The 15,351-nt window shown below is 44.9% G+C and overlaps 1 protein-coding gene across 1 annotated transcript in view; it reads right to left on the bottom strand.

Moving 5' to 3' along the window:
• Positions 1–11,583, bottom strand: part of C7 (complement C7) — a 32,901-nt gene extending 21,318 nt beyond the window's left edge. The window contains 8 exon segments of the mRNA XM_077347047.1: positions 22–265; positions 945–1,079; positions 3,422–3,560; positions 6,375–6,516; positions 8,759–8,900; positions 9,425–9,497; positions 10,971–11,026; positions 11,392–11,583. Coding sequence (XP_077203162.1) covers positions 22–265; positions 945–1,079; positions 3,422–3,560; positions 6,375–6,516; positions 8,759–8,900; positions 9,425–9,497; positions 10,971–11,026; positions 11,392–11,397 — 937 coding nt within the window. The 5' untranslated portion in view covers positions 11,398–11,583.
• Positions 11,584–15,351: the final 3,768 nt, after the last annotated feature.

The following is a 15,351-nucleotide window of genomic DNA, read 5'->3' as shown; positions in this document are numbered from 1 at the left end:
AATTAACCCCCCTCACTTTACCGTTTGCTTTCATGTCATCTGCACCGATATGAAGCAGAGCTTTAAGTTGTCCTCCTAAAGATCCCGAGCGAAAGAAATGTGTTCCAAAATCGTCAATTAATTTTCGGTAGGCATTGTATTCGTAGAGCGCAGGGAGATTGGCAAGCTCTTTCCAGAAGTTCTCAGCGAGAGTTAGAAATTCGGGCTGGTTATTGATGAACTGGGCAACTTCCACGCTGTTTTCCATAACCATAAGGAGCTTACTCTGCAAAGGGGAGAAAAACAATGTTTTCACAGTGGCAGAAAACCATTGCTAAGAGGGTCTCCATAGCTGATGTCTTCCCGGTGAAAAACAGATTGATGACTACTTTGTTTTCAGCGGTCAAGCATTCTGACGAAATTTAATTCTTAGCATAAGCTTTTATCTTATGAAGTATGCATGCACGTGGAAACTTATACCCAGAATTAAACTTCCTTTTCTTCTTCTTAAAGGTGCCACTGGACTCAAACTTTATTCACTTGGACCGTTTATGCACTGGGAACTTCACTGCCCCACCCCTCTGTCAGGAGCACAGATCTGGGGTGGATGAGGTGCACCAGGCCAAATGCTCCCCCATGTGGGTGCAGGAAGAGGTGGGGCAACCTGCTACGACTAAAACTCCAGCCTGCAGCCTGGCATGAAACCTCCAGTGCATAAACTGTCTTGGAGAAGCAGCTTTCCACTTCCCAGAGGAGGCTCAAAGTGGCTTACAATTACCTTCCTTTCCTCTCCCCACAACAGACACCCTGTGAGGGAGGTGGGGTTGAGAGAGCTCTGACAGCACTGCTCTGAGAACAGAACTATCAGGACCGTGACTAGCCCAAGGTCACCCAGCCGGCTGCCTGTAGAGGAGCAGGGAATCAAACCCGGCTTGCCAGATTAGGAGCCAAGCTGGAGTATTTACCTGTGACTCGCTTGACGATTGTGTGTCAGTGTTCAAGTAATGGCTTGAGCTTCCCATGCCACGATTCACTGTCTCCTTCATATAGGACCAGCTACTGTCATACAACTCAGTGCTGAAATCGTTCTGAACTTTAACCTATAGATGAAAAAACAAACCAAACTTCTAGACAATATTATTTTCTTTTCCAGAGAGGAAATGTCCCCTAGATTGGCTTGCAATACATCTTAGCACAGATAAGGAGACACGTTTCAAGAATCCATGGGTGTGTAAAGTGCTGCCAAGTTGTAGCTGACTCCGTAGGGCAGCGGTCCGCAAGCTTCTGCTTGCCGCGGACCGCTGCGGTGTAGTGGGGGAAGAGGGTGGCCCGGGGGCCCGCGCCCGCGCGGCAGCCCTAGCGCAAACACACATGCGCGGACTGCCGCGCACGCACGTTTGCGCCCAGCTTTGGCGGCCGATTTGCTTACGGCCTGGCGAGCTTCTCGCTTCGGCGGCCCGCGGATTGGGGACCACTGCCATAGGGCTTCCACAGCAAGAGACATTCACAGGTGGTTTGCCATTACCTGCCTCTGCCTGGCAACCCGGGACTTCCTTAGTGGTCTCCCATCCAAGTGCTAAGATCCGGTGAGATTTGGCTAGCCTGGGCTCATTCTGCACACATAAGATAATGCACTTTCAATGTACTTTGGCAGCTGGATTTTCATGTGCAGAACTGGAAAATGTACTTCTAAAGTGCATTGAAAGTGCATCATCTATTGTGTGCAGAATAAGCCCTGGACTATCCAGATCTTAAATAACATGCTGGTATTAAAAACAAACCTGCCAACCCAGTGATCTATGCAATCTCTGGATTATTACCTAAAAGATGTTAATCCAACAGAAACAATTTTGCATAACAATACCCAACATTTTATGCATTCATTGTTCACAGCATTCCCTCCCAAACACACACACACTGAAGACTTTTACATTCATCACTGTTCTATTCTTTTCATCCCTTTTCATTCTATTGCTTCCAAACTTACGGGACAGTTTATATAGAATCATAGAGTTGGAAGGGGCCATGCAGGCCATCTAGTCCAACCCCCTGCTCAACGCAGGATCAGCCCAAAGCATCCTAAAGCATCCAAGAAAAGTGTGTATCCAACCTTTGCTTGAAGACTGCCAGTGAATACACTAGAGTAATATACTGAATACACTAGAGTCGGGGAAGCTTTTCTCAGTCTGTAATGGTTCAGGCTGCAAGTGGAGTATCATGTTTCATGTTTTCCTCCAGCTAGAAATATCTCTGCACATACATAACTGGCATGTCAGAGAAAAAGAGTTTAGAGTAGCCTTCTCCCTGACATACTACATTTCTATGCTCAGGAAGGAACTCTGTGATGGAAGACATGTTCAGATATAAGTCGGGACATTTTTGAAATGTTCCCCAGAAGGAATTTTGCTCCAGAATATTGCCATTCGGATCCTAGTTGTCTATGTTGAGGAATAAAACAGCATGCACATTCCTTTTCACCCATTCCCCACTGGTGCATTCCATATATTGGGGGGAAGGTGCATTTGGATATGCACTAGCATTATGGAAATACTATGGAAGTGCAAATTGTGACACAGATATGTACCCAAATGTGCACCAGGCATGCGTCTATACAAACTAAATTCACATATGTTCACGGTGGATCATTTTTAGGGTGGTGGAATGGAACCCTGGTGGAAAGGAGGCAGTTGTCCAGCTGCCCTTTAAAATGACATCAGACAAAGTAACTGGGTGGAAGATTTGCACGCAGACGCACATCAGTGTGCCTCAAGGTGTCCTTTTACCAGGATGGCCCATTTTCACCATCAGGAGGGGGAGGGGCGGGAGTCACGGATTGCATCCACTTAATGCTTCTGCAACCTGCATATCTCCAAGTTTGTGGGTGTATGAAGAAAGGCAGATTTGCGATTTTATAGCACTTACTTTTCTTACTTGAAAAACTAAGCTGTTTCCTAATCTCTTTTACTGAAAAGTTTTGATATGTGCAAAGGTCCAACCCCAAACTCAGTATGCTATCAAAAGGGGGATTTATCCCAGGGTTTCAGAGAAGGAACAGGGGATCAAATCACCTCCAACAAGGCCTGTGGGGTCAAGAGAACCCAGGTCTTGTCACAGCAAGCTTACCCAAATGTAGGGCACATAGACCAATTGTTCAGTGCATATGCACTTTGTTCATAGCCAGGTAAGCTTGCGTAGATGTGTTGGGACCAGGATGCTGACCCACCCCCCTCACGCACAAATTGGCTCGTTCCTACTGGTACCATAGTTCTGTTAAATGTATGCAGTAGCCATAAACAGCACACAGCTTTTGCTGGTTCGCGGACATGCTCGCGGACACCCACCCAAAACCCTTAGGATAAAGCTATAACATAATTACATTAACCATTTTTTAAAAGAATCCTGAAGGCAATTCTGTACCTTTAAAAAGCTAAGACAGGCATACCTGGAAAGTGTAAGAAAGGACACTGTCACCCAGGCGATAATATTCCCTCTGGTCAGCATTAAACATCTTTCTGCACTGGCCTCCAAAACTATTCGTATGGATGACTCTTCCTTTGGTCTTACCTGTAAGGACATCAAAACTGAAACAAAGGAAATGAGAAAATATAATGCATTGTTATTACATAGGCTTTAACACTCAATGGAGTTAGTCTTGGAATTGAATCAGCAAGCAAATTTGGTGAAGTCAACCCTGAAGGGTTGTTGTTAAACTGATAAACTGCACCTATGTGCTCACTAGTGACACCAAATGGTCAGTGCTGAAATTGTAGCCATGTATTGGGGAAATTCCACTCCTCGTGGCTGGGAGATCTGTTTTTTAAAGCTGGGTTACTACCCACTTCCTTTCTTCAGAATGAAAAGGATCTTCTGCTTGCAAGGAGGTAGAGTCCTCCATTACTCACTCAGCTTTCTCCATCTGCTGATGTGTGCGCATGCTGTCCTGCTTGCAGCCTAGCCATAGGGGCTTGCAAAGTGTTTCTTTGTAACTACCTTTTAAACTTTTCTAGCCATGTAAAAAGACTGAAGCAGATGGATATGATATATGTTCATGCATAATCTTTCCAGTAAAGATTATTTCTTTTAAACCTCAAGGTGCTGTGAGTTTGGATCTTTGCCTAATCCACAAAGGTAAACAATAACTGCAAATGCTCTGTTACTCTGCACCTCTATTTTTCTCGAGGGACCTAGGGCCAAGTCTAGTCTCAACAGTTAGAAATACCAATTGCAACTGAATATCAGTACAACTGTAGATTGGCTGACCAGTCTTCTGACATAAGGGAGAGCCTTCCTCCAGTGAAACAAGACTTCCTCTGGGTGAATAGCCTAACATCTTCCACTGGTAGAATAACTTCTGCTGCTGAAGAAAGGCTCCTTCCACCAGAGGAAGGCTCTTCATCTTGTAGAACAGAGTGGCAGTATGCAATCCTATGGTTAAAACTACAAAAAATGACACGCAGAACAGAGTGCGGTTGCAAAGGGTAGCTGTATTGGTCTGCAGTACATCAGCTAAATCTGAGTCCAGCAAGCTCCTTAGAGACTAAGCAGATTTTCAGGATATGAGCTTTCAAGAGTCAAACAGCCCTTCACCAAATACCTGTCCCAAGACAGCTGACAAAGGGAGCACCGGCTCTCAAAAGCTCACAGTCTGAAAATCTTCTCGATCTCTAAGGAGAGCCTGGACTCCAATCTAGCAGAACAGAGCATAATTCTTTAGTAATTACATTCTTGATTGGTAGAACTACCGCGTAGTTCCCCAGTGCAACAAGCTACAGTGAAGAATAACAAAATTCTCCCCTAGACTGTGTTGACAGCAGAGAGCAAGTGCCTGGCAATTCTAATGCCTTTCTATCTCTATGGAAACTCCTCAAGCTAAGTTTCATTTTGACCTCATGTTAATGCAACATGAAGAACAATCATGGCCAATCTACTCCGGCTGGTTTTCTCTTTGTTCATTCTGAATTGAGGTCAGCCACAAGGTAGATGAGATATATATTTAAAAACCCTGTAATTTGTTTGCCTGTAACTAATCACCTAGCCTTTGTACTGAAGCCTTTGCCCCAAGAGTGAATCCACCAAACTAAGGCACAGTACTAGCCCATGGCCAGCCCTATGAGCCGGTCTGCTGAGATACTGGACTCCAGTCTAGCTGTTCTACTGCAGACCCACACATCTGCTCTCTGAAACCCTTTGCTGAAATAGTTTCAGATCAGCTATGGAGAATCAGGCACCATGAAGGGAACAACTTGCTCATACACAAATGTCAAATCATAACCTGCAAAGATCAGGGATCCCAGCTTAGGGACTGAGACCTAAGACCTTGAAGAGCTGGAGCCAGTCTCAACCTCAGAATCAAGTTTGCGTAAAGGTACAGGTATCCCCTGTGCAAGCACCGAGTCATGTCTGACCCTTGGGGTGACGCCCTCTAGCGTTTTCATGGCAGACTCAATACGGGGTGGTTTGCCAGTGCCTTCCCCAGTCATTACCGTTTACCCCCCAGCAAGCTGGGTACTCATTTTCCCAACCTTGGAAGGATGGAAGGCTGAGTCAACCTTGAGCCGGCTGCTGGGATTGAACTCCCAACCTCGTGGGCAGAGCTTTCAGACAACATTTCTGCTGCCTTACCACCCTGCGCCACAAGAGGCTCTTCACTCTCTTTCACTCTCCAAAGGAGTCTCAAAGTGGCTTATAATCACCTTCCTTTCCTCTTCCCATAACAGACACCTGATCATCAATACCTTTAATGGCATATAAATTATGTAAAACATTATAAGTGTCAACTTGATACAAAACATCTAACAGAATATAAAAAGGCAGCAGCACGTGTAAACAGTTTTAAATAAACAATTTCGAATTAACCTTGATAACAGTTTCTAAAAAATTGGTGACTATTTTTGTAGTATCAGGATCATTGTTCTGCAGGAGACGTTGACATATATCTCCTTTGTTTGCATTAAACCTGTTCTGCAGGATGGATGAAAGAAATTTCTGGCAAGGTACTTTGTGAAGAGGGCATTCTAATATTAGGTGCGATATTGTATCGGGCAAACTCATACCACAAGGACAAAGCCTCTCATGCAAAGTGATGTGATGATACCTTCCAAACAGAATCATAGAACTAAAGGCGTTGCTACGAGCTAACATTTAGGCCATACAATGAGAGGGAACATCCAAAGTGCAAAAGTAATCAGCCATTTTTCCAAATTGGGTTAGCAGTCCAATTCCTATAGGGCCTGCAGATCTTCTGACCATTAAAGAGATCCTCTTTAGATAATAGGTGGCACAGAAGTCCAGCAAAGAGGCAATCTCAGTTTGCACTGCCATAACCTAATGTGCGTCAAATGCTTTGAACACTAGGCTAGAAGTGAAAGAACTACCAAGATGTCATAAGACCTTACCCAGCTCCTGTCAGTTCTACATTGGGAGGCAGCATATCGGTGTCGCAAACCACCTTGATTGCCTCACATTGGTCTTCATCCACTCTGTCGTCATCACAGTCATTATCTCCATTGCACACCAGTGACCTGCTTATGCATCGTCCTGTGGGCATGAAGAAGATGGTCAAAATGAAACAGAACTAATACTTTGGGGTGGCACATTTTGGCCACCCCTGACACAGGTTAAATATGGTTCTGGGCAATTTGATTCCAAACAAATATCCACCCGCTATAATGCCACTAAACATTAAAATCTGCTTCCCATCGGCCTTCCCGAGCCTCCTTCCCACAACCATCACTACAGACTCTCCCATCCCACTGGGCCATCAGTACACATTGACTTATTCTCCCCAGTGTTCTATTGTTCCATAATATTTTCCATTGTTATTATTATATTGTTATAAGCCGAGTTACTTGTATCGTTCCTGTTTGATCTAACCCGCCCTGAGCCTTTGGGGAGGGCGGCATGATGGATGGATGGATGGATGGACGGACGGACGGACAGATAGACGGACGGACGGATAGATGGATAGATAGAACTATCTCTTCAAATGACCAAATGCATGATGAGTATGGCAGAACAATATTCCTTAAAATAATTAGCTTTCATATCCCTATACAGAGCAGCCTTTCTATTTCAAACAACGCTTTGATCATTCATAATATGGCTCCTCAGACAGCCAAGCTTCAGTTTGTCAAGTGTACCTAAAAAGAGCACTTGTAGAAGCAGCTACATATTATAAAAAATACAATCTTTCCAGGGATGCCAGCCTGCAGGTGGGATCTGGGGATCCCTTGCAATTACAACTCATCTGCAGCTGACAAAGACCAGTTCTCCAGGGGGGAAAATGGATGCTTTGAGGGTGGACTCTATGACATTGTACCCCACTGAGTTCTCCGCTCTCCCTAAGCCCTGCTTCTGGATCTTCTGGAGTTTCCTAACCTAGGTGTAAACTGCACGGAGCTTTTATTCCAACCCCAGATCGATTCAGTCCCTGCCCTCTACAGAGAATGCGATTTCCGTTTGGATTTGGGGAGATTTAAAATTTCCTTCTGCAGCAAGAAGGATTGATCCAGAGTGACCCTACCTTTATTGTGCTATATCTTAGAGTGCTTTTAAGCCTAAATATTTAAAGGCTGTTTTGAATCTGGTCTCTCCTCCGTGGTAGAGGACCCGTGATTGGCCACAGGTAGTCATGTGACAAATTTGCCTTAAAGGAGAAGCCCCTAATTTCTCTCAATTTCTGTCGGTCCTGGATTTTTTCTCCCTCTCTGCCTTTTTCGATCATCTCCCCCCCCCCTCCAAGAAAAGAAACAGGCTCCCTGCTTGGCTCGTCTCCCCCCACCCTTCAAGAAAAGAAAGAAAGAGGCTTGGCTCCCCCCCCCCCTTCTGAACTACCCTAACCATGTGCAGAACACTTTCCTGTCTCAATGGGGAGGGGGGAAGAGGAAGATCCGAGTTCAAAGCGATCTGAATTCAACAGGATTGACAATGGAATAAACAAAGTAAGTGCAGATGAGGCAACCTTACCTCCCTCCAATGTCTAGGGGGGGCCCTGACATCCCTAACCCCCTGAAAAACAACAACCAGTTAAACTTTATTAAATTATAGTGGCTGACCTTCTTTGCCATCAGCAACACAGAGAAGCCTTTTAATATGATTTTTTAAACTCTCAAACCCTATATGTTAATTTGCAATGTCTCAACTGCCAACTTTGAATTTCTGAAATTTTATAATCCTCTCCTTTTCTCCTCAGTCTGTTTTGCATTTCAAGCTTTAGGACTTGGCCTGCGGTCACTGCCTGGCTTGCGTCTGTCTTGATAAACACCTTGACTATATCTGTGATCAGATCTTTCCAGCATATTTTGAAAGGTATGTTGAAGCTTCACAATCCGTCCCTGCCTCCCTATCTTTATCAGGGCCATCGGGCAAGGAATAGAAAGTTGGAACCTGTCTTATTTCTCCTCTGGGGCGAATAGTAATGCCAGATGGGTGGTTTAAATCTGCAAGAGGAATGCACCTGCCCAATGCAGCATGCCCTATATCAGGGGTAGTCAAACTGCAGCCCTCCAGATGTCCATGGACTACAATTCCCAGAAGCCCCTGCCAGCGAATGCATTCGCTGGCAGGGGCTTCTGGGAATTTTAGTCCATGGACATCTGGTGGGCCGCAGTTTGACTACCCCTGCCCTATATCCAAGTGAGGTAGGGGGAGGGCAAGGTTGCAACATACCTTAAAAAAAACACCGGCCTGGCAAAAGTCCCTTGCAGACTTATAATGTACCACTTTGCCCAGCAAAATCTGAAGCTACTCTCCAGCCCACAGAGGTTTCTTCCAAACGTACCTGAAGAACACCTGAAACGATCACCGCATCCCTCCTCTGTTGCGCAGCCTCTTGTAGGAATACATGTACGAAATTCGAAAGAATCCCCCGAACACGGATATCCCCCGAACTGTCCAAATGTTGCTATTGTTCGTCTGCGAATCTAAATAATAAACAATCCTTTGAAAGTGTTCTGGCTTTTTGCACTTGCACATTGAGTCATATGTATAAATCTCCATGAAGCTCCACCCCTAAATCTCCAGAAATTTACCAATTCAGAGTTGGCAACACTATAACTGGAAGGTCAAATGAGAAGTGGCAGAAGTAGACTCATAGTATCATAGAGTTGGAAGGGGCCATACAGGCCATCTAGTCCAACCCCCTGCTCAAGTAAATCCAACCTCAGGTCCTGTTGAGAAAGTTTGGGGGGGGGGGTTTGAAGGGGTACCATAGTCAGGGAGAGGGGGAGCAGAACCCTCAGTATACTGTTCTTTTTGAAGTAAAATTGTTGCAACTCAAATTTGTCCCCTCCCCATATTACAGGACAATAAAGATGCCTGGTGACATGCTACTGGGATTGTCAGAAGACACAGTTTGACTCCTATCTGCAGTACTAATGGCTCCCAAAAGGCTTCATGGAAGAAGAATTTCCTATGAGTTGTAACATGGACAATGTTCATAGCATACCTGGGTATAATTACAGCCATCACATTCTGACCAAGGACCATATGGATTCCAGTTGCAATGGATTGCAGCAGGACTGTGAAGAAAATTAAGGGGGGAAAAAAGGGGGGGCGACACAACATTCATTGTCAGGAATGACAACCTGTGCCTCCTTGGGGGGGGGGGGCTGGGGATAACCAACCAATTCAAACCCGCAGAGCAAAGGGCCATGAGGGGGCATAAGGAGACAAATGGTCCCTCAGATAAGCAGAGCCCAGGCCACAGATAGCCTTAAAGTTAAGAACCAAAACCTTAAACCTGATCTGGAAGCTAACCGGCAACCAGTTCAGCTGCCAGATGTGGGTCCTCCAGGATGACCTCGTGAAGACCCTAGCAGCCGCATTTTGAACAAATTGCAATTTCTGGGTCAGGAATAAGGGTAGGCCTGCATAGAGTGAGTCACAGAAGTCTAATCTGGAAGTGACCATTGTGTGGATCCCTGTGTCCAAATGCTCTGGGGGCAGGTAGGATGCTAGTAGTTTCACCTGGCGCAGGTGGAAAAATGGCAATTGGGTTAACCCAGGGGTAGTCAAACTGCGGCCCTCCAGATGTCCATGGACTACAATTCCCAGAAGCCCCTGCCAGCATTTGCTGGCAGAGGCTTCTGGGAATTGTAGTCCATGGACATCTGGAGGGCCGCAGTTTGACTACCCCTGGGTTAAACTCATGACCTGAGCCTCCATAGAAAGATATTTCCAGCCATTGCCTGGAAGTTGACAATTCTAACCCATGGCCCTCTATGGAGAAGGTAGATTGGAGTACTCAGGAGCCCTGAGTAGCTGTTTCAGAGCAAGGGAGAAAAACTACTGCAGCTCTTCTCCGCCCTGGAAGTGGTGCAGCATAAGTCAGAAGCTTGTTTGCTCAGAAATGTTGTCCTGCTGAGTTTAATGGGCTTCAATTTCTTGCAAGTGTGTGGGCTTGAAATCATCACAACATGGGGACAACATGGCAGGTGGCAACTGTAGCATAAATGTATGAGGATATGCATGATGGAATTAAAAAGAAAACATTCTGAATAATAAAAAATGGCAAACAATTTAAGGAAGCCCAGCACGAACCAAACACAGCATTTAACAACTGTGCAAGAGAGAGGGAGAAATTCAACTAGTGATATTTCTCAGAGGGGTGTAACTTTTTACCCAGACTTATTTTTGCATGGTGAACCCAACCAGGAAAAAAATGATGGCAAGAATACATAATCAATTTCCAAGGAGTTTAAAACACTGACCACCCTGATCCTGCCCCTGAATAAGACAGAAATAGATGCAGAAGAATGCAACTTCTAGGAGGGAAGGCACCACGGGACAGCCTGATCTCAGATCTCAGAAGCTAAGCAGGGTCGGTACTTGGAAGAGACACCACCAAGGAAGACTCTTGACAGGCAGGTAATGGCAAGCCACCTCTCACTCGCCTTGGAAGCCCCTTGCTGGGCTGCCAAAATTCGGTTGTGGCTTGATGGCCCTTAAATAGGTCACGCGGCCTCTCCACTCTTTGCACAATAACCACTCACCTCGGAAAAGCACAGAAGACGCCCACAATTCCTGCCAGAATGAATATTTCAAGTGCCTGCTTTAAAAAAAAAAGAAAAGAAAAAGTGACAAGAAAAGTTTGTTTCTTTCTGCTTTCTTATTTTCAATTACATTGTGCCTATGTTTGGATAACATTTGTTCCGATTTTCCACGGGTGAATCAGGCAGAAGCGTACAGCAAACAGTTGTCACGGCTAATTTGGCTGATTTTAAATATATACCGATTCCAATTATAGCTTCCTGACTCCATCAAACTTCCTTCTCTGTTTTTTTCTTCTTCTTCTTCTTCTTGCAGTTCTGCTACCATGCCGTGCTTCTTTTGCCCAAGAGCTCTCCTGAACAAATTAATCTTTCATTAGCCTTTGTTTCATCGTGGTAGAGACTGGCTCAGCGATTGTCTTACCTTCATGTTCAGCAATAGCTGCTCAGCTAGACCGCTTCTAGCAGTGAAAGACACAATCCTCCTTGGGGACTTGAAGACAGAAGCAGCCGTCGTCAGTCTGTCTGTCTCAAAACTGACTCTGCCCTGAAGTTCTGCTTTTTATTAAGAGGCCTTAAGCAATGCAGAGGAATGTGAATATTAGACCACCCCATCCCCTCGGGGGACACAAACAAGACTATTTCTGTAACTTCTCAGTATCTTCAAAAGATGAGAGACAGGATCCTAAATCAAAGCTTGGCTTCATATTCTGCAAAGGAGTGGAATTCAGCAATAAGGAAATACTTATCCAAAGAATGAGAGCAAATTGTGTGCTGTCAGGGGTCAGAGCTAACACCAGTCAGGAGGCTGTCGAATTACTGGGGTGGCACTTTGGGGAGTACTGTTACAAAGGCCACAAAACGGCAGCAATTTACGGTGTAGTTTTATGCATAGTTATGTCAGTCTAAACCCATTTATCTCACTGGGCTTAGAACAGAATAATTCTGCACTGTACTGCAATGTCATTGTCTGTCTGTCGGTCTCTTACCACTGAATGCCCTCCAGGTATTCACATATGAATAAAGTGACATATTTATAATGGGATAAAAACAGATGTTAACTGCACTGGAGACTATTAATGCTGCTTTCCTCAAGCAACGTAAACTTGCAAGGAGTCCATTGTAATTTCTTGTTGGTTCTTTTTGTAGGATGCATTTTAAAGTTCCTCTTCTGTTGCCTTTTCCCTTGGAATAAAGCCATGTCACGCCTATTTAATCTGATGGCACGTTCAAATCTTTTCAGATCTTGATCCGAAGACTCCTGCTGATGGAGAACTTAACCCACCCCTTTGTATACACCACCTACCATAAATGTATGATTATTCCCTTTCTATCATACTCCCTGATGCAAACTCTTTCCTGCCATATTCTGCAGATGGCAAGAATCAAATTATACTTGAATAGAAGAAAGAATGCCCCGTTGTTACATTCGGAGCTAGTGAAATGAGCTTTTGGCGAGAGCTTCTGGACCGGTTTCTGTTAGCAAATGTCATCTGCCCTTTTCTAATTAGATGAAATTAGTTCCAAAGCCCTTATCACATTTTAGGGACTAATAGAAAGTGTCTGGGGAGGAACTGCTGGGAAATGTGCTGGCTGACTCTGTTTGGCTACTATCTCCTTCTCAAATGGTTCCGTCCTAAGGGGCTTCATAGAGAAGGTTTTCATATGAGCTCAGTATAATCTGCTTTCCGTTGAATCCAGGCTAAACACAGGGTGGATTCAGACATCCATGCACTAGACTAGCACGGTACTTCTTAGCAAGTCTATTCAGAATCCAACTCAGGTGGGGCTTGTTGGAATATGCAAGATACGTAGTGAGCATGACTTAATGGCATAAGAAGAATACCCTGCAGGGGGCAGCAGAGGAGATGTATATTTAGCATAGTTTGCTGAGTAACTTCCTGATGTTTTTACAATAATCTCCTCCAGTGTCCGGATTGGCTCACTGGAGAATTCTGTTTCCTGTGAATACACTTCCTCCTTGCTTGACTCCATGACAGAATGAAGACAGAACAGTTAGCTAGACTGATTTCTCTCTCTCTCTCTCTCTCTCTCTCTCTCTCTCTCTCTCTCTCTCTCTCTCCTACTTGTTGTTTCTCTTCTAAATAAACCTATTTTATTCTTTAACCAGTCTGGTGCTTCAACCTCTGTTGCTTATTTATTTATTATTATATTTATATACCGCCCTCCCCGGGGGCTTCATCTCTCCCAACAGGGCTGGCTCCCAGGAAAGTGTCCTTAGTATTGCAATGTAATACTAAGGGCCTTTTGAAGTATGTATTTTGTTTTTCATCATTCAAAACAAGTGCAAATCTAAATGTGAAGACCATAGCTAGAAAGCTCAGGAACAGGAGGGCTCTGGGTACATGTAATCATCAAACATGTAGGTAGTCTTTTACTCAGTAGATCAGTATGAAGGAAATGGTTCTCAACTGATGGATTTTATTTATGATTTATTGATTTGATCTGTAGCTCACCACTCCCACACTGTGACTCATGGTTAGTAACAGCATATAGTGCCCATAATAAAATCCCCTTAAAGAAATAAAACCAAATACCCCCCACATACACACACACACAAACTCTACAGGCTTTGATCCTGTGCCTCAGGGGATATAACAGGGGTGAGCCAATGACCTGGTTAATTCAGGAAGGGGCCCAAATCTAATTACCCTGGCCCCAACCAAGGACCTGGTGGAAGAGCTCCATTTTACAGGCCCTGCAGAACTGGGAAAGTTCTGTCAGGGTTCTCAGCTCTCCCAGGAGGTCATTCTACCAGTTTGGGGCCAGTACAGAAAGGGTCCTGGCCCTGGTCGAGGCCAGACAAACCTCCCTTGAGCCAGGGAGCTCCAACAAATTTGCACCGGCAGAATAAAGTACCCTGCTGGGGGGCATAAGGAGATAGGTGGTCCAGACCGCAGATGGCCTTGAAGGTTAACACCGAATCCTTGAACCAGATCTGGGGCTCCAACTGATAAACAATGCAGCTGCTTCAGCACAGGTTGGATGTGGGCCTTCCCAGGTGTTCCCAGGCCTTCCCAGGTGTTCTCATGAGGACCCTAACATAGGATAGATCCGCACAGAGTGAGTTGCAGAAGTCCAGTCTGAAGGTGACCATAGCAATCTGGTGAAAGATAGGGCGCTAGAAGCCTTGCCTAGTGAAGATGGGAAAATGCCGAGTCGGCTTCTCCATTGACAGGCGGCCGTCCATCATTTTCATGATATAAGTTTAAAAGTTACAAAAACCCCACCCAACTTTTCTTGATGAACAGATGAAGTACTCGATAAACTGAAAGAGTGGTCCTTGAATTTCTATGAAATGTTATACATAATGCCAAATTACCCGTAGCAATTGTACCCTAAGAGACGGATGGCTCAGGCTAGTCCAATCCCATTAGCTCTCAGAAACCAAGCAGGGTTGGCCCTGGTTAGTATTTGGATGTGAGGTTGCCAAAGAAGTCCAGGGTTGCTCCGCAGAGGCAGGTCATGGCAAACCTCCTTTTAAGTTCTCTTCTCTTGGAAAACCTATGGCAGAGGTTCCCAGTGTGGTACCCATGGATGCCATAGCACCCAACAGCACCTTTCCTGGTACCCTCCAAGTGTTTTGAGAAAGTTAATAGAGCCAGGTGGGTCTTTTGCCCAGCAAGAGTTCTGATTGGCCATTAGAGATTTGATTGGTCTTGTAAATCTTTGGCAGCAGCTGCCATCCTTTGGGTTGATCCTGCTTTGGGCTGATCCTGCGTAGAGCAGGGGGTTGGACTAGATGACCTGTATAGCCCCTTCCAACTCTATGATTCATCCCACCACAAGGATCTTCACTGTGTGACTGAAAGTAAATGGTGGCAGCCATTTTGGGGCTGATTCTGGCTCCTGTAGCTCCTGTTTTGGGACAGCTATTTTGTTGTTGTTGTTATTACGTGCGAAGTCATGTCCAACGCATCATGACCCCATGGACAATGATCCTCCAGGCCTTCTTGTCCTCTACCATTCCCCGGAGTCCATTTAAATTTGCACCGACTGCTTCAGTGACTCCCAGCATTAGGCTCTTCTCCAGGGAGTCCTTCCTTCTCATGAGGTGGCCAAAGTATTTGAATTTCATCTTCAGGATCTGGCCTTCTAAGGAGCAGTCAGAGCTGATCTCCTCTAGGACTGACTGGTTCATTCAAAACGTACTTTTTAAGTTGATAGATCAGGATGGGTAGCCATTTGTCTGTAGCAGTAGAAAACATCTTCACATCTAAATTTTGTTAGTCTTTAAGGTGCTGGTGGACTGTTGCTCTTTTCTATAAATACTTGATAATGTTTTATTCTCTTGCAACAGCAGCTTTTGTTAATATTTCCAAAAAAATATTGGCAGTGGCGAGGCACCCTACTTCATCATTAA

This window comes from Paroedura picta, chromosome 7 (genome assembly GCF_049243985.1).
Source record: "Paroedura picta isolate Pp20150507F chromosome 7, Ppicta_v3.0, whole genome shotgun sequence".
NCBI lineage: Eukaryota > Metazoa > Chordata > Lepidosauria > Squamata > Gekkonidae > Paroedura > Paroedura picta.
Note: the sequence above shows the minus strand (reverse complement) of the source record. Positions and strands in the feature narration are given on the sequence as shown.